Genomic DNA, 21,001 nt, shown 5'->3' on the forward strand with positions numbered 1-21,001 from the left:
GATGTCCGAGGGGCCCAGGAGTCCTGGAAGGGCCCAGGCGTCCGGGGGGACCCAGATGTCCAAGGGGCTCAGGAGTCCTGGAAGGGCCCAGGTGTCCGGGGAGACCAGGTGTCCGAGGGGCCCAGGCGTCCTGGAAGGGCCCAGGCGTCCTGGAGACCCAGATGTCCGAGGGGCCCAGGCATCCTGGAAGGGCCCAGGCGTCCGGGGAGACCCAGGTGTCTGAGGGGCTCAGGAGTCCGGGGGGACACAGGTGTCCGAGGGGCCCAGGCGTCCGGGGGGATCGGGGGGACCCAATTCCCCAAGGGGCCCAGGCGTCCGGGCAAGATCCCACCTCACACCATGTCCAAGGGGCCCAGGTGTCCGAGGGGCCCAGGTGTCCCTGGGACACTCCCCGGCGTCACCCCCTGCCCCTCCCGTCCAGGGGCCCAGGCGTTCGGGGGCATCGGAGGCAGCAGAGGCATTGGAGGGGCCCAGGCGTCCGAGGGGCCCAGGCGTCCGGGCACCCCCAAACTGCCCCCCCCCTTCCTTCGTGTACCGAGGACGCCTGGGCCCCCTGTGCAGGTGCTGCGGGGTGGGGGAGGGGGAGGACACACCCGGACGCCTGGGCCCTTCCAGGACTCCTGGGCCCCTCGGACACCTGGGTCTCCCCGGACGCCTGGGCCCTTCCAGGACTCCTGGGCCCCTCGGACATCTGGGTCTCCCCGGACACCTGGGCCCTTCGGACACCTGGGTCTCCCCGGACGCCTGGGCCCTTCCAGGACTCCTGGGCCCCTCGGACATCTGGGTCTCCCCGGATGCCTGGGCCCTTCCAGGACGCCTGGGCCCTTCCAGGACGCTTTCCGCCCCTCGCGCCTCACCGGGAGGGTTCCCTTCGCCCACGCTCCTTTAGACGCGACCCGTCGAGCAAGGCTGGGACTAAGGTCGGATCCAGCCGTGGAATGATGCGGAATCCGAACGGAAAACCGACCTTTTTTAGGGAAGACGGTGGAGGAGGAGGGATGCGCCCGCCTGCCGGACGAGCCGCTGGTCGGACGGTTTCGGTGCCGGCTCGGGGCGGGCGGGTGGGTGCTGGGTGCTGCCTGCCCACGTCCCCCGTGGGGAGCTCCACAGCTGCCCTTCCGGCTCGGAGGTTTGCTCCGGAGCGTCGGCGCATCGGCTGCCCTGGTGGCTCCAAGGCCAAGGCCAAGACTAAGGCCAAGGCCAAGGGCATGACCAAGGCCAAGACCAAGACTAAGGCCAAGACCAAGGCCAAGACCAAGGCCAAAGCCAAGACTAAGGCCAAGACCAAGGCCAAGACCAAGGCCAAGATCAAGGCCAAGACTAAGGCCAAGACTAAGGCCAAGGCCAAGATCAAGACAAAGGCCAAGACTAAGGCCAAAACCAAGCCAAGGCCAAGGCCAAGATCAAGACCAAGACTAAGGCCAAGACCAAGGCCATGACCAAGGCCAAGGCCAAGGCCAAGGCCAACATCAAGGCCAAGACTAAAGCCAAGGCCAAGACCAAGGCCAACATCAAGGCCAACATCAACACTAAGGCCAAGATCAAGGCCAACATCAAGACTAAGGCCAAGGCCAAGATCAAGACTAAGGCCAAGATCAAGGCCAAAACCAAGCCAAGGCCAAGACCAAGGCCAAGACCAAAGCCAAGACTAAGGCCAAGGCCAAGATCAAGACCAAGGCCAAGGCTAAGGCCAAGACCAAGACCAAAGCCAAGGCCAAAACCAAGCCAAGGCCAAGACCAAGACCAAGACTAAGGCCAAGACCAAGACCAAGACTAAGGCCAAGACCAAGGCCAACATCAAGACCAAGACCAAAGCCAAGGCCAAGGCCAAGACCAAGACTAAGACTACAGCCAAGACCAAGGCCAAGTGACCTCGCCACCATCACTGGAGCTTTTCTGCCTCCACCTCCACCTCTGGCTCCTCTTTCTCCATGCCCAAATGTCTCCCCGGCTCCTTCCTGCCGTCACCTTGGGCACCATGGCTGCCCCACAGCTGCCTGCGGGAGGACTACAGCTCCCAGCATGCCCTGCGGCACCATGGCTGCCCCACAGCTGCCTGCGGGAGGACTACAGCTCCCAGCATGCCCCATGGCACCATGGCTGCCCCACAGCTGCCTGCGGGAGGACTACAGCTCCCAGCAGGCCACGCTGCACCATGGCCACCACGAGGCCGAGGTCAGGCAGGGCTCGGGGCTGTTGGGGCCTGGAGCAGTTTGGGGCTGTTTTGGGGTCCGGGTCTGGGGGTGACCATAGAGACGGGGTTGAGGATGTCCTAGATGGTCGCTCCTCCAGGTGACCATAGAGATGTGCTGGAGACCAGACCGGAGGAGCCACTGGACCATAGAGATGGGGCAGAGGGTGTCCCAGACGGTTGCTCCTCCAGGTGACCATAGAGACGCACTGGAGGTCTGCCCAGAGGAGCCACTTCACCATAGAGACGAGGTTTGGGGGGGTCCCAGACGGTCGTTCCTCCAGGCGACCATAGAGACATGCCGGAGGCCAGCGCAGAGGTGCTGCCTAATCATAGAGCTGGAGCACACCGTGTCCTAGATGGTCGCTCCTCCTGGCGACCATAGAGACGTGCAGGAGGCCCGCCCAGAGGAGCTGCCGGGCCATCGAGATCGTGTGGGCAGAGCGCCCCCAACCATAGAGCTGCGGCACCCCCCCCAGCCCGACCCCCTCCCGCTGCGGCCGCTCTGGTCTGCGATCTCGATGTCCGGGAGGGGGTGGGGCCACGGGCGGGCATTATGCAAATGAGGCGAGCGGAAGGGGCGTTTCCCGGCGCCCTTTGCGCAGCGCCGGCAGCGGTGGTATTGGGGCGGGGGGGGAGGGGACCGGACGCCTGGGCCCCTCACGGCAAAGGGTGGGAAGGTTTGGACAGGTGGGAGCAGGGGGCCCAGGCGTCCGGGGGACCCAGGCATCCGGGGCAGCCTCCAGCCAATCCCCCCTTCTCCGTATCCAGGGGGCCCAGGCGTCCGGGCGCCCCCAACCCGACCCCCCCCTTCCCTTGCGTACAGAGGACGCCTGGGCCCCTCGGCCATGGGATTGGGGGGGTCTGGAGGCGTCCGAGGGGCCCAGGTGTCCAGGAGCCCTGGGCATTCAGGCGCCCCCTGACCCATGTATGCGGGTGCCCGGACGCCTGGGCCCCTCCATTGCCTGGGTGCTGCGTCCACGCGCTGAGGGGGAGGCGGCTGGGGGGGGCTCGGACGCCTGGGCCCCTCGGACGCCTGGGCCCTGCAGAGAGGCAGCGAGGGGCTGGGGAGGGAGCCCGGACGCCTGGGCCTTTCGGGTGGCCCCGGACGCCTGGGCCCCCTGTGCAGGCGCTGCGGGGTGGGGGAGGGGGAGGACACACCCGGACGCCTGGGCCCTTCCGGGACGCCTGGGCCCCTCGGACATCTGGGTCCCCTCGGACGCCTGGGCCCTTCCAGGACGCCTGGGCCCTCCATCCACAGGGTGACGGGGGAGGTGTGGGGGGGGGGTCCCCGGACGCCTGGGCCCCTCATCCAGGGGCTGCGTCAGAGGTGGCTGGGAAGGCACCCGGACGCCTGGGCCCCTCGGACGCCCCCAGAGCCCCCAACCCCATGGACAAGGGGCCCAGGCGTCCTGCAGATCCCCGCTCCTGACCCCCTCCCCCCATGCACAGAGGGCCCAGGCGTCCGGGAGCCCCGTGTGGCCACCTCTCCGGACGCCTGGGCCCCTCCGACGCCCCCAGACACCTGCATCCCCTCAGGACACCTGGGCCCTCTGAATGTCTGGGAGCCCCGGATGCCTGGGCCCCTCGGATGCCCCCGGATGCCTGGGCCCCCTGCTCCCACCCGACCAAACCTTCCCACCCTTTGCCGCGAGGGGCCCAGGCGTCCGGGAGACCCAGGGCTCTGCGCGAGGGGCCCAGGCATCCAGGGGAATCGGGGGCACCCAATTCCCTGAGGGGCCCAGGCGTCCGGGCCACAACCCCCCCCCCAATAGCCACTCACCCTCCCCCCATGTAAAGAGGGCCCAGGCGTCCGGGTAGCTGCCTCTCCAGACGCCTGGGCCCCTCGGACGCCTGGGCCCCCTGCGCGTGTGCTGCAGGGTGGGGGCTGGGGCCGCGCCCGGACGCCTGGGCCCCTCAGACATGGGTGGGGGGGGGGATCCAGGGGCATCCGAGGCTCAGAGGCACTGGAAGGGCCCAGGCGTCCGGGGGGACCCAGGTGTCCGAGGGGCCCAGGCGTCCTGGAAGGGCCCAGGCGTCCGGGGAGACCCAGATGTCCGAGGGGCCCAGGCGTCCTGGAAGGGCCCAGGCGTCCTGGAGACCCAGATGTCCGAGGGGCCCAGGAGTCCTGGAAGGGCCCAGGCATCCTGGAGACCCAGATGTCCGAGGGGCCCAGGCGTCCTGGAAGGGCCCAGGCGTCCGGGGAGACTCAGATGTCTGAGGGGCCCAGGCGTCCGGGGGGACCCAGATGTCCGAGGGGCCCAGGAGTCCTGGAAGGGCCCAGGAGTCCGGGGAGACCCAGGTGTCCGAGGGGCCCAGGAGTCCTGGAAGGGCCCAGGCGTCTGGGGGGACCCAGATGTCCGAGGGGCCCAGGAGTCCTGGAAGGGCCCAGGCGTCTGGGGGGACCCAGATGTCCGAGGGGCCCAGGAGTCCTGGAAGGGCCCAGGCGTCCGGGTGGACCCAGGTGTCCGAGGCGCCCAGGAGTCCTGGAAGGGCCCAGGCGTCCTGGAAGGGCCCAGGCGTCTGGGGGGATCCAGATGTCTGAGGGGCCCAGGAGTCCTGGAAGGGCCCAGGCGTCCGAGGGAGACCCAGATGTCCGAGGGGCCCAGGAGTCCTGGAAGGGCCCAGGCGTCCGGGGGGACCCGGATGTCCGAGGGGCCCAGGAGTCCTGGAAAGGCCCAGGCGTCCTGGAAGAGCCCAGATGTCCGAGGGGCCCAGGCGTCCTGGAAGGGCCCAGGCGTCCGAGGGAGACCCAGATGTCCGAGGGGCCCAGGCGTCCTGGAAGGGCCCAGGCGTCCGGGGAGACCCAGATGTCCGAGGGGCCCAGGCGTCCGGGAAGGGCCCAGGCGTCCGGGAGACCCAGATGTCCGAGGGGCCCAGGAGTCCTGGAAGGGCCCAGGCGTCCAGGGAGACCCAGATGTCCAAGGGGCCCAGGCGTCCTGGAAGGGCCCAGGCGTCCGGGGAGACCCAGATGTCCGAGGGGCCCAGGTGTCCTGGAAGGGCCCAGGCGTCCTGGAGACCCAGATGTCCGAGGGGCCCAGGCGTCCTAGAAGGGCCCAGGAGTCCTGGAAGGGCCCAGGCGTCCGGGGAGACCCAGATGTCCGAGGGGCCCAGGCATCCTGGAAGGGCCCAGGCGTCTGGGGGGACCCAGGAGTCCTGGAAGGGCCCAGGAGTCCTGGAAGGGCCCAGGCGTCCGAGGGGCCCAGGAGTCCGGGAGACCCAATTCTCTGAGGGGCCCAGGCGTCCTCTGTACATGGGGGAAGGGGGGGGGCAGTTAGGGGGTGCCCGGACGCCTGGGCCCTTCCAGGACTCCTGGGCCCCTCGGTCATCTGGATCTCCAGGACTCCTGGGCCCTTCCAGGACTCCTGGGCCCCTCGGACATCTGGATCTCCAGGACACCTGGGCCCTTCCAGGACTCCTTGGCCCCTCGGACATCTGGGTCCCCCCGGACGCCTGGGCCCTTCCAGGACGCCTGGGCCCCTCGGACATCTGGGTTCCCCCGGATGCCTGGGCCCTTCCAGGACGCCTGGGCCCCTCGGACACCTGGTCTCCCCGGACACCTGGGCCCTTCCAGGACTCCTTGGCCCCTCGGACATCTGGGTCCCCCCGGACGCCTGGGCCCTTCCAGGACGCCTGGGCCCCTCGGACATCTGGGTTCCCCCGGACGCCTGGGCCCTTCCAGGACTCCTTGGCCCCTCAAAGATCTGGGTCCCCCCGGACGCCTGGGCCCTTCCAGGACGCCTGGGCCCCTCGAACATCTGGGTCTCCATGGACGCCTGGGCCCTTCCAGGACTCCTGGGCCCCTCGGACATCTGGGTCCCCCCGGACGCCTGGGCCCTTCCAGGACGCTTTCCGCCCCTCGCGCCTCACCGGGAGGGTTCCCTTCGCCCACGCTCCTTTAGACGCGACCCGGCGAGCAAGGCTGGGACTAAGGTCGGATCCAGCCGCGGAATGATGCGGAATCCGAACGGAAAACCGACCTTTTTTAGGGAAGACGGTGGAGGAGGAGGGATGCGCCCGCCTGCCGGACGAGCCGCTGGTCGGACGGTTTCGGTGCCGGCTCGGGGCGGGCGGGTGGGTGCTGGGTGCTGCCTGCCCACGTCCCCCGTGGGGAGCTCCACAGCTGCCCTTCCGGCTCGGAGGTTTGCTCCGGAGCGTCGGCGCACCGGCTGCCCTGGAGGCTCCAAGGCCAAGGCCAAAGCCAAGACCAAGACTAAGGCCAAGACCAAGGCCAAGGCCAAGACTAAGGCCAAGGCCAACATCAAGGCCAACATCAAGGCCAAGACCAAGACCAAGGCCAAGACTAAGGCCAAGGCCAACATCAAGACAAGGCCAAGGCCAAGGCCAGGACCAAGACCAAGGCCAACATCAAGGCCAAGGCCATGACCAAGGCCATGACCAAGGCCAACATCAAGGCCAAGACTAAGACTAAGGCCAAGGCCAACATCAAGGCCAAGGCCAAGAGCAAGGCGAAGACCAAGGCGAAGGCCAAGGCCAAGACTAAAGCCAAGGCCAAGGCCAATTCCAAGACCAAGGCCAAGACCAAGGCCAAGACCAAGACTAAGGCCAAGGCCAAGGCCAAGAAGGTTCTGCAACACAAGTGACCTCGCCACCATCGCTGGAGCTTTTCTGCCTCCACCTCCACCTCTGGCTCCTCTTTCTCCATGCCCAAATGTCTCCCCGGCTCCTTCCTGCTGCCACCTTGGGCACCATGGCTGCCCCACTGCTGCCTGCGGGAGGACTACAGCTCCCAGCATGCCCTGCGGCACCATGGCCGCCCCACAGCTGCCTGCGGGAGGACTACAGCTCCCAGCATGCCCCGCAGCACCATGGCTGCCCCACAGCTGCCTGCGGGAGGACTACAGCTCCCAGCATGCCCCGCGGCACCATGGCCGCCACGAGGCCGAGGTCGGGTGGGGCTCGGGGCTGTTGGGGCCCTGCAGCAGTTTGGGGCTGTTTTGGGGTCCGGGTCTGGGGGTGACCATAGAGACGGGGCTGAGGGTGTCCTAGACGGTCGCTCCTCCAGGTGACCATAGAGACGTGCTGGAGGCCCACCCAGAGGAGCCATCTGACCATAGAGACGAGGCAGAGGGTGTCCGAGATGGTCGCTCCTCCAGGTGACCATAGAGACATGCTGGAGGCTAGACCAGAGGTGCTGCCTGGCCATAGAGATGGGGCTGAGGGTGTCCCAGACAGTTGCTCTTCCTGGCGACCATAGAGATATGCTGGAGGCTGGACCAGAAGAGCCACCTGCCCATAGAGACGGGCAGGTGTCCCAGGCAGTTTTTCCTCCTGGCAACCATAGAGATGCGCTGGAGGCTGGACCAGAGGTGCCACCTGGCCATAGAGATGGGGCAGAGGGTGTCCTAGATGGTTGCTCCTCCAGGCGACCATAGAGACATGCTGGAGGCCCACCCAGAGGAGCCACATGACCATAGAGACGAGATTGGGGGGGGTCCCAGGCGGTCGCTCCTCCAGGCGACCATAGAGACATGCTGGAGGCCCACCCAGAGGAGCCACATGACCATAGAGACGAGATTGGGGGGGGTCCCAGGCGGTCGCTCCTCCAGGCGACCATAGAGACATGCTGGAGGCCCACCCAGAGGAGCCACATGACCATAGAGACGAGATTGGGTGGGGTCCCAGGCGGTCGCTCCTCCAGGCGACCATAGAGACACGCTGGAGGCCGGTGCAGAGGTGCTGCCTAATCACAGAGCTGGAGCACACCGTGTCCTAGATGGTCGCTCCTCCCGACAACCATAGAGATGTGCTGGAGGTCGGACCAGAGGTGCTGATTCACCATAGAGATGGGGCCGAGCGTGTCCCGGACAGTCGCTCCTCCAGGCGACCATAGAGGCGCGCAGGAGGCCCGCCCAGAGGAGCTGCCGGGCCATAGAGACGGTGTGGGCAGAACGCCCCCAACCATAGAGCCGCAGAACTCCCCCCAGCCCGCCCCCCCTCCCGCCGCGGCCGCTCTGGTCTGCGCTCTTGGTGGCCGGGAGGGGGCGGGGCTGAGGGCGGGCGTTATGCAAATGAGGTGGCCGGGGGGCTTTTCCCGGCGGCATTTGCGCAGCGCCGGCAGCGGCAGTATTGGGGTGGGGGGAGGGGAGGGGACCGGACGCCTGGGCCCCTCGGATGCCCCCGGACACCTGGGCTCCCTGCTCCCACCCGACCAAACCTTCCCACCCTTTGCCGCAAGGGGCCCAGGTGTCCGGGGGGGACCCAGATGTCCAAGGGGCCCAGGCATCCTGGAAGGGCCCAGGAGTCCTGGAAGGGCCCAGGCGTCCTGGAAGGGCCCAGGCGTCCGGGTGTGTCCTCCCCCTCCCCCACCCCCCCAGCACCTGCACAGGGGGCCCAGGCGTCCGGGGCCACCCGAAGGGCCCAGGCGTCCGGGCTCCCTCCCCAGCCCCTCGCTGCCTCTCTGCAGGGCCCAGGCGTCCGAGGGGCCCAGGCGTCCGGGAGACCTGGGCATTCAGGCACCCCCTGACCCATGTACGGGGGTGCCCGGACGCCTGGGCCCCTCGTCCATGGCGGGGCTGGGGAGGCGCCCGGACGCCTGGGCCCTTCCAGTGCCTCTGAGCCTTGGATGCCCCCAGATGCCTGGGCCCCTCGGACCCCCCCGGACCCCCCCCTCCCCCCCCATGTCCGAGGGGCCCAGGCGTCCGGGCGCCAACAGGCATTCAGGGGGCCCAGGCCTCCGGGTGCCCCCCAAGCCGCCCCCCCCCCCCTTCACCCTGTGTCCGAGGGGCCCAGGCGTCCGAGGGGCCCAGGTGTCCAGAGAGGCGGCTACCCGGACGCCTGGGCCCTCTGTGCATGCGCTGCGGGGTGGGGGAGGGTGGGGACACACCCGGATGCCTGGGCCCTTCCAGGACGCCTGGGCCCCTCGGACGCCTGGGCCCTCCATCCCCAGGGTGACAGGGGAGGTGTGGGGGGTCCCCGGACGCCTGGGCCCCTCATCCAGGGGCTGCGTCAGAGGCAGCTGGGAAGGCAGCCGGACGCCTGGGCCCCTCGGACGCCCCCAGACACCTGCATCCCCCCAGGACACCTGGGCCCCCTGAATGTCTGGGAGCCCCGGACGCCTGGGCCCCTCCAATGCCTCTGCTGCCTCCAATGCCCCCGGACGCCTGGGCCCTCTGTTCCCCGCGGGGTTGGTCAGGGCGTCCCGGACGCCTGGGCCCCTTAGAGAATTGGGTCGCCCTGATTCGCCCGGACGCCTGGGCCCCCTGCACACAGGGGGAGGGGGCAACTCTTGGCGGGAGCCCGGACGCCTGGGCCCCTCAGAGATGGGGGGAGCCCAGGGCCATTGGGGGGGCCCAGGCGTCCGGGAGACCCAGGGCTCTGCGCAAGGGGCCCAGGTGTCCGGGGGAATTGGGGGCACCCAATTCCCCGAGGGGCCCAGGCGTCCGGGGGCAGCGGAGGCAGCGGAGGCATTGGAAGGGCCCAGGCATCTGAGGGGCCCAGGCGTCCGGGCCCCCCCCGCCAAGCCCTGTGACCAGAGGGCCCAGGCGTCCGGGCCCCCTCCAGCTCCAACCACTCTTCCCTAGCTACAAAGGGCCCAGGAGTCCGAGGGGCCCAGGCGTCCAGGACATTCAGGCGCCCACTGACCCTGTACGGGGGCACCCGGACGCCTGGGCCCCCTGTGCAGGGTGGAAGGGGGTCGGGAGCGTGGATTCCCCGGACGCCTGGGCCCCTCGGCTGTGGGGTTGGGGGATCCGGGGGCATCAGAGGGGCCCAGGCGTCCGGGTGCCCCTGTACACGGTCGGGGGGCGCTGGAGTGTCTGGGTGCCCCGGACGCCTGGGCCCCTCGGACGCCTGGGCCCTGCAGAGAGGCAGCGAGGGGCTGGGGAGGGAGCCCGGACGCCTGGGCCCCCTTCGCATGTGCTGGGGGGTGGGAACGCACCCGGACGCCTGGGCCCTTCTTACATGGCGTTGGGGGGGGGGGGGGGCACACGGACGCCTGGGCCCCTCCGATGCCCCCGGATCCCCCAACCCCACGGCCGAGGGGCCCAGGCGTCCGGGGAATCCCTGCTCCCGACCCCCTTCCACCCTGCACAGGGGGCCCAGGCGTCCGGGGGAACCAGGCGTCCTCTGTACAGAAGGAAAGGGGGGGGCGGTTTGGGGGTGCCCGGACGCCTGGGCCCCTCCCGGACGCCTGGGCCCTCTGGACATGGGGAAGGGGGGTCGGCTGGGGGCTGCCCCGGACGCCTGGGCCCCTCGGATGCCCCCGGACGCCTGGGCCCCCTGCTCCCACCCGACCAAACCTTCCCACCCTTTGCCGCGAGGGGCCCAGGCGTCCGGGAGCCCCCACCTCCCCCACCGCCCTGTGGATGGAGGGCCCAGGTGTCCGAGGGGCCCAGGCGTCCGAGCGCCCTCCCCGTGCCCCCCCCCAACCCATCTCTAAGGGGCCCAGGCGTCCGAGGGGCCCAGGCGTCCGGGGCACCCAGACACTCCAGCGCCCCCTGAGCCATGTACTGGGGGCCCGGACGCCTGGGCCCCTCCGACGCCCCCAGACACCTGCATCCCCCCAGGACGCCTGGGCCCCCTGAATGTCTGGGAGCCCCGGATGCCTGGGCCCCTCGGACATCTGAGTCTCCCCGGACGCCTGGGCCCTTCCAGGACGCCTGGGCCCCTCGGACACCTGGGTCTCCAGGACGCCTGGGCCCTTCCAGGACGCCTGGGCCCTTCCACGACTCCTGGGCCCTTCCAGGACTTCTGGGCCCCTCGGACACCTGGGTCTCCCTCGGACGCCTGGGCCCTTCCAGGACTCCTGGGCCCCTCGGACACCTGGGTCTCCCCGGACGCCTGGGCCCTTCCAGGACGCCTGGGCCCCTCGGACATCTGGGTCTCCCCGGACGCCTGGGCCCTTCCAGGACGCTTTCCGCCCCTCGCGCCTCACCGGGAGGGTTCCCTTCGCCCACGCTCCTTTAGACGCGACCCGTCGAGCAAGGCTGGGACTAAGGTCGGATCCAGCCGCGGAATGATGCGGAATCCGAACGGAAAACCGACCTTTTTTAGGGAAGACGGTGGAGGAGGAGGGATGCGCCCGCCTGCCGGACGAGCCGCTGGTCGGACGGTTTCGGTGCCGGCTCGGGGCGGGCGGGTGGGTGCTGGGTGCTGCCTGCCCACGTCCCCCGTGGGGAGCTCCACAGCTGCCCTTCCGGCTCGGAGGTTTGCTCCGGAGCGTCGGCGCACCGGCTGCCCTGGTGGCTCCTAGGCCAAGGCCAAGACTAAGGCCAAGACTAACGCCAAGGCCAAGACCAAGACTAACGTCAAGGCCAAGACTAACACCAAGACCAAGGCCATGACCAAGACCAAGGCCAAGACCATGGCCAAGCCTAAGACTAAGGCCAAGACCAAGGCCATGACGAAGACCAAGGCCAAGACTAAGGCCAAGACCAAAGCCAAGACCAAGACTAACACCAAGACCAAGGCCATGGCCAAGGCCAAGACCAAGACTAAGGCCAAGACCAAGGCCAACATCAAGGCCAAGACCAAAGCCAAGACTAACGCCAAGGCCAAGATCAAGACTAAGGCCAAGACCAAGACTAACGCCAAGCCAAGACCAAGACTAAGGCCAAGACCAAGGCCAAGACCAAGACAAATACCAAGACCAAAGCCAAGACCAGGACTAAGGCCAAAACCAAGGCCATGACCAAGACCAAGGCCAAGACTAAGGCCAAGGCCAACATCAAGGCCAAGAGCAAGGCCAAGACCAAGACCAAGACTAAGGCCAAGACTAAAGCCAAGACCAAGGCCATGACCAAGACCAAGGCCAAGACCAAGACCAAGGCCAACATCAAGGCCAAGACTAAAGCCAAGACCAAGGCCAAGGCCAACATCAAGGCCAAGACTAAAGCCAAGGCCAAGGCAAGGGCAAGACCAAGGCCAAGGCCAAGACCAAGACCAGACTACAGCCAAGACCAAGGCCAAGTGACCTCGCCACCATCGCTGGAGCTTTTCTGCCTCCACCTCCACCTCTGGCTCCTCCTTCTCCATGCCCAAATGTCTCCCCGGCTCCTTCCTGCCGTCACCTTGGGCACCATGGCTGCCCCACAGCTGCCTGCAGGAGGAGTACAGCTCCCAGCATGCCCCGCGGCACCATGGCTGCCCCACAGCTGCCTGCAGGAGGACTACAGCTCCCAGCATGCCCCGTGGCACCATGGCTGCCCCACAGCTGCCTGCGGGAGGACTACAGCTCCCAGCATGCCCCGCGGCACCATGGCCGCCAGGAGGGCGAGGCCGGGCGGGGCTCGGGGCTGTTGGGGCCCTGGAGCAGTTTGGGGCTCTTTTGGGGTCCGGGTCTCGGGGTGACCATAGAGACGGGGCTGAGGATGTCCCAGACGGTCGCTCCTCCAGGTGACCATAGAGATGTGCTGGAGGCCAGACCGGAGGAGCCACTGGACCACAGAGATGGAGCAGAGGGTGTCCTGGACGTTCACTCCTCCAGGTGACCATGGAGATGTGCTGGAGGCTGGCCCAGAGGTGCCACTTGACCATAGAGATGGGGCAGAGGGTGTCCCAGATGGTCGCTCCTCCAGGTGACCATAGAGACATGCTGGAGGCTAGACCAGAGGTGCTGCCTGGCCATAGAGATGGGGGGGGGGGCTGAGGGCGTCCCAGACAATCGCTCTTCCAGGTGACCATAGAGACATGCTGGAGGCCGGACCAGAAGAGCCACCTGCCCATAGAGACGGGCAGGTGTCCCAGACAGTTTTTCCTCCTGGCAACCATAGAGATGTGCCGGAGGCTGGACCAGAGGTGCCACTGGACCATAGAGATGGGGCAGAGGGCGTCCCAGATGGTCGCTCCTCCAGGCGACCATAGAGATGTGCTGGAGGTCCGCCCAGAGGAGCCACTTGACCATAGAGACGAGGTGGGGGGGGGGGGTCCCAGACGGTCGCTCCTCCAGGCGACCATAGAGACATGCTGGAGGCCAGCGCAGAGATGCTGCCTAATCATAGAGCTGGAGCACACCGTGTCCTAGATGGTCGCTCCTCCCGGCAACCATAGAGATGGGCTGGAGGTCGGACCAGAGGTGCTGCCTGACCATAGAGATGGGGCCGAGGGTGTCCCGGACAGTCGCTCCTCCAGGCGACCATAGAGATGCGCAGGAGGCCCGCCCAGAGGAGCCACCTGGCCATAGAGACAGTGTGGGCAGAGCGTCCCCAACCATAGAGCCGCGGCACCACCCCCAGCCCGCCCCCCCCTTCCGCCGCGGCCGCTCTGGTCCGCGCTCTCGGTGGCCAGGAGGGGGACGGGGCCTCGGGCGGGCGTTATGCAAATGAGGCGGCCGGGGGGCGTTTCCCAGCGGCCTTTGCGCGGCGCCGGCAGCGGCGGTATTGGGGTGGGGGGGGGGGAAGGGGACCGGACGCCTGGGCCCCTCAGACATGGCGTGAAGGGGGGGGGCGGCTTGGGGGGCGCCCGGACGCCTGGGCCCCTCCATTGCCTGGGTGCCGCGTCCACGCGCTGAGGGGGAGGCGGCCGGGGGGGGCTCGGACGCCTGGGCCCCTCGGACGCCTGGGCCCCTCGGACTCCTGGGCCCTCTGGACACGGGGAAGGGGGGTCGGCTGGGGGCTGCCCCGGACGCCTGGGCCCCTCGGATGCCCCCGGACACCTGGGCCCCCTGCTCCCACCCGACCAAACCTTCCCACCCTTTGCTGCGAGGGGCCCAGGCGTCCGGGAGCCCCCACCTCCCCCACCGCCCTGTGGATGGAGGGCCCAGGCGTCCGAGGGGCCCAGGCGTCCGGGGCACCCAGACACTCCAGCGCCCCCTGAGCCATGTACTGGGGGCCCGGACGCCTGGGCCCCTCCGACGCCCCCAGACACCTGCATCCCCCCAGGACGCCTGGGCCCCCTGAATGTCTGGGAGCCCTGGACGCCTGGGCCCTTTGGGTGGCCCCGGACGCCTGGGCCCCCTGCGCAGGTGCTGCGGGTTGGGGATGCACCCGGACGCCTGGGCCCCTCGTCCATGGGGTTGGGGCTCCAGGGGCATCAGAGGGGCCCAGGCGTCCGGGGCCCTCATGACCACTCCCCCCAGCTACAAAGGGCCCAGGTGTCCGGGAGACCCAATTCTCTGAGGGGCCCAGGCGTCCTCTGTACATGGGGGAAGGGGGGGGCAGTTTGGGGGTGCCTGGACGCCTGGGCCCCTCGGTCATCTGAGTCCCCCTGGACTCCTGGGCCCTTCCAGGACGCCTGGGCCCCTCGGACACCTGGGTCTCCCCGGACGCCTGGGCCCTTCCAGGACGCCTGGGCCCCTCGGACATCTGGGTCTCCCCGGACGCCTGGGCCCTTCCAGGACGCCTGGGCCCCTCGGACATCTGGGTCTCCCCGGACGCCTGGGCCCTTCCAGGACGCCTGGGCCCTTCCAGGACGCCTGGGCCCCTCGGACACCTGGGTCTCCCCGGACGCCTGGGCCCTTCCAGGACGCTTTCCGCCCCTCGCGCCTCACCGGGAGGGTTCCCTTCGCCCACGCTCCTTTAGACGCGACCCGTCGAGCAAGGCTGGGACTAAGGTCGGATCCAGCCGCAGAATGATGCGGAATCCGAACGGAAAACCGACCTTTTTTAGGGAAGACGGTGGAGGAGGAGGGATGCGCCCGCCTGCCGGACGAGCCGCTGGTCGGACGGTTTCGGTGCCGGCTCGGGGCGGGCGGGTGGGTGCTGGGTGCTGCCTGCCCACGTCCCCCGTGGGGAGCTCCACAGCTGCCCTTCCGGCTCGGAGGTTTGCTCCGGAGCGTCGGCGCATCGGCTGCCCTGGTGGCTCCTAGGCCAAGGCCAAGACTAAGGCCAAGACTAACGCCAAGGCCAAGACCAAGACTAACGCCAAGGCCAAGACTAACACCAAGACCAAGGCCATGACCAAGACCAAGGCCAAGACCATGGCCAAGCCTAAGACTAAGGCCAAGACCAAGGCCATGACGAAGACCAAGGCCAAGACTAAGGCCAAGACCAAAGCCAAGACCAAGACTAACACCAAGACCAAGGCCATGGCCAAGGCCAAGACCAAGACTAAGGCCAAGACCAAGGCCAACATCAAGGCCAAGACCAAAGCCAAGACTAACGCCAAGGCCAAGATCAAGACTAAGGCCAAGACCAAGACTAACGCCAAGCCAAGACCAAGACTAAGGCCAAGACCAAGGCCAAGACCAAGACAAATACCAAGACCAAAGCCAAGACCAGGACTAAGGCCAAAACCAAGGCCATGACCAAGACCAAGGCCAAGACTAAGGCCAAGGCCAACATCAAGGCCAAGAGCAAGGCCAAGACCAAGACCAAGACTAAGGCCAAGACTAAAGCCAAGACCAAGGCCATGACCAAGACCAAGGCCAAGACCAAGACCAAGGCCAACATCAAGGCCAAGACTAAAGCCAAGACCAAGGCCAAGGCCAACATCAAGGCCAAGACTAAAGCCAAGGCCAAGGCAAGGGCAAGACCAAGGCCAAGGCCAAGACCAAGACCAGACTACAGCCAAGACCAAGGCCAAGTGACCTTGCCACCATCGCTGGAGCTTTTCTGCCTCCACCTCCACCTCTGGCTCCTCCTTCTCCATGCCCAAATGTCTCCCCGGCTCCTTCCTGCCGTCACCTTGGGCACCATGGCTGCCCCACAGCTGCCTGCAGGAGGAGTACAGCTCCCAGCATGCCCCGCGGCACCATGGCTGCCCCACAGCTGCCTGCAGGAGGACTACAGCTCCCAGCATGCCCCGTGGCACCATGGCTGCCCCACAGCTGCCTGCGGGAGGACTACAGCTCCCAGCATGCCCCGCGGCACCATGGCCGCCAGGAGGGCGAGGCCGGGCGGGGCTCGGGGCTGTTGGGGCCCTGGAGCAGTTTGGGGCTCTTTTGGGGTCCGGGTCTCGGGGTGACCATAGAGACGGGGCTGAGGATGTCCCAGACGGTCGCTCCTCCAGGTGACCATAGAGATGTGCTGGAGGCCAGACCGGAGGAGCCACTGGACCACAGAGATGGAGCAGAGGGTGTCCTGGACGTTCACTCCTCCAGGTGACCATGGAGATGTGCTGGAGGCTGGCCCAGAGGTGCCACTTGACCATAGAGATGGGGCAGAGGGTGTCCCAGATGGTCGCTCCTCCAGGTGACCATAGAGACATGCTGGAGGCTAGACCAGAGGTGCTGCCTGGCCATAGAGATGGGGGGGGGGGGGCTGAGGGTGTCCCAGACAATCGCTCTTCCAGGTGACCATAGAGACATGCTGGAGGCCGGACCAGAAGAGCCACCTGCCCATAGAGACGGGCAGGTGTCCCAGACAGTTTTTCCTCCTGGCAACCATAGAGATGTGCCGGAGGCTGGACCAGAGGTGCCACTGGACCATAGAGATGGGGCAGAGGGCGTCCCAGATGGTCGCTCCTCCAGGCGACCATAGAGATGTGCTGGAGGTCCGCCCAGAGGAGCCACTTGACCATAGAGACGAGGTGGGGGGGGGGGGGTCCCAGACGGTCGCTCCTCCAGGCGACCATAGAGACATGCTGGAGGCCAGCGCAGAGATGCTGCCTAATCATAGAGCTGGAGCACACCGTGTCCTAGATGGTCGCTCCTCCCGGCAACCATAGAGATGGGCTGGAGGTCGGACCAGAGGTGCTGCCTGACCATAGAGATGGGGCCGAGGGTGTCCCGGACAGTCGCTCCTCCAGGCGACCATAGAGATGCGCAGGAGGCCCGCCCAGAGGAGCCGCCTGGCCATAGAGACAGTGTGGGCAGAGCGTCCCCAACCATAGAGCCGCGGCACCACCCCCAGCCCGCCCCCCCCTTCCGCCGCGGCCGCTCTGGTCCGCGCTCTCGGTGGCCAGGAGGGGGCGGGGCCGCGGGCGGGCGTTATGCAAATGAGGCGGCCGGGGGGCGTTTCCCAGCGGCCTTTGCGCGGTGCCCGGCAGCGGCGGTATTGGGGCGGGGGGGGGGAGGGGACCGGACACCTGGGCCCCTCGGACATGGCGTGAAGGGGGGGGGCGGCTTGGGGGGCGCCCGGACGCCTGGGCCCCTCCATTGCCTGGGTGCCGCGTCCACGTGCTGAGGGGGAGGCGGCTGGGGGGGGGGGGCTCGGACGCCTGGGCCCCTCGGACGCCTGGGTCCCTCCTGCACCAGGACAGGGGTTCGGCTGGGTAGAGACGCCAGGACGCCTGGGCCCCCTGAATGCCTGGGTCTCCCGGACGCCTGGGCCCCTCGGACGCCTGGGCCCCCTGCACGTGTGCTACAGGGTGGGGGCTGGGGACACTGCAGGACGCCTGGGCCCCTGGGACATGGGGGGGGAGGGCGGGTCCAGGGGCGTCCGGGGGGCCCAGGCGTCCGGGGGCATCCGAGGCTCAGAGGCACTGGAAGGGCCCAGGTGTCCGGGCGCCTCCCCAGCCCCGCCATGGACGAGGGGCCCAGGCGTCCGGGCACCCCCATACATGGGTCGGGGGCGCCTGAATGCCCAGGTCTCCCGGACGCCTGGGCCCCTCGGACGCCTGGGCCCCTCGGAGAGCCGGTTTCCCTGGACGCCTGGGCCCTCTGTTCCCCGCGGGGTTGGTCAGGGCGTCCCGGACGCCTGGGCCCCTTAGAGACGGGTTGGGGGGGGGTGCACGGGGAGGGCGCTCGGACGCCTGGGCCCCTCGGACGCCTGGGCCCCTCGGACACCCCCGGACACCCCCTCCCCCTCCATGTCCGAGGGGCCCAGGCGTCCTGCAGTGTTCCCAGCCCCCACCCTGCACCACACGCGCAGGGGGCCCAGGCGTCCGGGGCAGTCCCCAGCCAACCCCCCTTCCCTGTGTCCAGAGAGCCCAGGCGTCCTCTGTACAGAAGGGAAGGGGGGGGGTCAGTTTGGGGGTGCCCGGACGCCTGGGCCCCTCGGACATCTGGGTCCCTCCCGGACGCCTGGGCCCTTCCAGGACGCCTGGGCCCCTCGGACATCTGGGTCTCCCTGGACGCCTGGGCCCTTCCAGGACGCCTGGGCCCCTCGGACACCTGGGTCTCCCCGGACGCCTGGGCCCTTCCAGGACTCCTGAGCCCCTCGGACATCTGGGTCCCCCCGGACGCCTGGGCCCTTCCAGGACGCCTGGGCCCCTTGGACATCTGGGTCCCTCCCGGACGCCTGGGCCCTTCCAGGACGCCTGGGCCCCTCAGACATCTGGGTCTCCCCAGACGCCTGGGCCCTTCCAGGACTCCTGGGCCCCTCAAACATCTGGGTCCCTCCCGGACGCCTGGGCCCTTCCAGGACTCCTGGGCCCCTCAAACATCTGGGTCCCTCCCGGACGCCTGGGCCCTTCCAGGACGCCTGGGCCCCTCAAACATCTGGGTCTCCCCGGATGCCTGGGCCCTTCCAGGACTCCTGGGCCCCTCGGACACCTGGGTCTCCCCAGACGCCTGGGCCCTTCCAGGACGCCTGGGCCCCTCGGACATCTGGGTCCCCCCGGACGCCTGGGCCCTTCCAGGACTCCTGGGCCCCTCAGACATCTGGGTCTCCAGGACGCCTGGGCCCTTCCAGGACTCCTGGGCCCCTCAGACATCTGGGTCTCCAGGACGCCTGGGCCCTTCCAGGACGCCTGGGCCCCTCAGACATCTGGGTCTCCAGGATGCCTGGGCCCTTCCAGGACTCCTGGGCCTCTCGGACACCTGGGTCTCCCCGGACGCCTGGGCCCTTCCAGGACGCCTGGGCCCCTCGGACATCTGGGTCCCCCCGGACGCCTGGGCCCTTCCAGGACGCCTGGGCCCCTTGGACATCTGGGTCCCTCCCGGACGCCTGGGCCCTTCCAGGACGCCTGGGCCCCTCGGACACCTGGGTCTCCAGGACGCCTGGGCCCTTCCAGGACGCCTGGGCCCCTCGGACACCTGGGTCTCCAGGACGCCTGGGCCCTTCCAGGACTCCTGAGCCCCTCGGACATCTGGGTCCCCCCGGACGCCTGGGCCCCTCGGACACCTGGGTCTCCCCGGACGCCTGGGCCCTTCCAGGACGCTTTCCGCCCCTCGCGCCTCACCGGGAGGGTTCCCTTCGCCCACGCTCCTTTAGACGCGACCCGTCGAGCAAGGCTGGGACTAAGGTCGGATCCAGCCGCGGAATGATGCGGAATCCGAACGGAAAACCGACCTTTTTTAGGGAAGACGGTGGAGGAGGAGGGATGCGCCCGCCTGCCGGACGAGCCGCTGGTCGGACGGTTTCGGTGCCGGCTCGGGGCGGGCGGGTGGGTGCTGGGTGCTGCCTGCCCACGTCCCCCGTGGGGAGCTCCACAGCTGCCCTTCCGGCTCGGAGGTTTGCTCCGGAGCGTCGGCGCATCGGCTGCCCTGGTGGCTCCAAGGCCAAGGCCAAGACTAAGGCCAAGACCAAGGCCAAGGCCAAGACCAAAGCCAAGACCAAGACTAACGCCAAAGCCAAGGCCAACATCAAGACCAAGGCCAAGACTAAGGCCAAGACCAAGGCCAAGACTAAGGCCAAGGCCAACATCAAGACCAAGGCCCAGGCCAAGGCCAGGACTAAGGCCAAGGCCAAAATCAAGGCCAAGACCAAGGCCAAGGGCAAGGCCATGACCAAGGCCAAGGCCCACATCAAGGCCAAGAGCAAGGCCAACATCAAGGCCAAGACTAAGACTAAGGCCAAGGCCAACATCAAGGCCAAGGCCAAGAGCAAGGCGAAGACCAAGGTGAAGACCAAGGCCAAGACCAAGGCCAAGACTAAAGCCAAGGCAAAGGCCAATTCCAAGACCAAGGCCAAGACCAAGGCCAAGGCAAGGGCAAGACCAAGGCCAAGACCAAGACTAAGGCCAAGGCCAAGGCCAAGAAGGTTCTGCAACACAAGTGACCTCGCCACCATCGCTGGAGCTTTTCTGCCTCCACCTCCACCTCTGGCTGCTCTTGCTCCATGCCCAAATGTCTCCCCGGCTCCTTCCTGCCGTCACCTTGGGCACCATGGCTGCCCCACAGCTGCCTGCGGGAGGGCTACAGCTCCCAGCATGCCCCGCGGCACCATGGCCGCCACGAGGCCGAGGTCGGGCGGGGCTCGGGGCTGTTGGGGCCCTGCAGCAATTTGGGGCTGTTTTGGGGTCCGTGGGGACCTTCGGGTCCGGGTCCATAGAGACGGGGCTGAGGGTGTCCTAGACGGTCGCTCCTCCAGGTGACCATAGAGATGTGCTGGAGGCTGGACCGGAGGAGCCACTGGACCATAGAGATGGAGCAGAGGGTGTCCCGGACGTTCGCTCCTCCAGGCGACCATAGAGACGTGCCGGAGGCCCGCCCAGAGGAGCCGTCTGACCATAGAGATGAGGCAGAGAGTGTCCCAGATGGTCGCTCCTCCAGGCGACCATAGAGACACGCTGGAGGCTAGACCAGAGGTGCTGCCTGGCCATAGAGATGGGGCTGAGGGTGTCCCAGACAGTCGCTCTTCCAGGCGACCATAGAGATATGCTGGAGGCTGGACCAGAAGAGCCACCTGCCCATAGAGACGGGAGGGTGTCCCAGACAGTTTTTCCTCCTGACAACCATAGAGATGCGCTGGAGGCTGGACCAGAGGTGCCACTGGACCATAGAGATGGGGCAGAGGGCATCCCAGATGGTCGCTCCTCCAGGCGACCATAGAGATGTGCTGGAGGTCCGCCCAGAGGAGCCACTTGACCATAGAGACGAGGTGGGGGGGGTCCCAGACGGTCGCTCCTCCAGGCGACCATAGAGACATGCTGGAGGCCAGCGCAGAGGTGCTGCCTAATCATAGAGCTGGAGCACACCGTGTCCTAGATGGTCGCTCCTCCCGGCAACCATAGAGATGGGCTGGAGGTCGGACCAGAGGTGCTGCCTGACCATAGAGATGGGGCCGAGGGTGTCCCGGACAGTCGCTC

At 67.9% G+C, this 21,001-nt stretch overlaps 1 protein-coding gene across 1 annotated transcript; it reads left to right on the plus strand.

The window, feature by feature from the left end:
* The first annotated feature begins 6,585 nt into the window (after positions 1-6,585).
* LOC136993815 (neurofilament heavy polypeptide-like) lies at positions 6,586-20,475 on the plus strand. The gene is made up of 5 exons (XM_067308762.1): positions 6,586-6,777; positions 11,406-11,579; positions 14,958-15,131; positions 19,730-19,897; positions 20,284-20,475. The coding sequence occupies exons 1-5, from the start codon at positions 6,586-6,588 to the stop codon at positions 20,473-20,475; spliced, it is 900 nt and encodes a 299-aa protein (XP_067164863.1).
* Positions 20,476-21,001: the final 526 nt, after the last annotated feature.

Source organism: Apteryx mantelli, chromosome 20, assembly GCF_036417845.1.
Source record: "Apteryx mantelli isolate bAptMan1 chromosome 20, bAptMan1.hap1, whole genome shotgun sequence".
NCBI lineage: Eukaryota > Metazoa > Chordata > Aves > Apterygiformes > Apterygidae > Apteryx > Apteryx mantelli.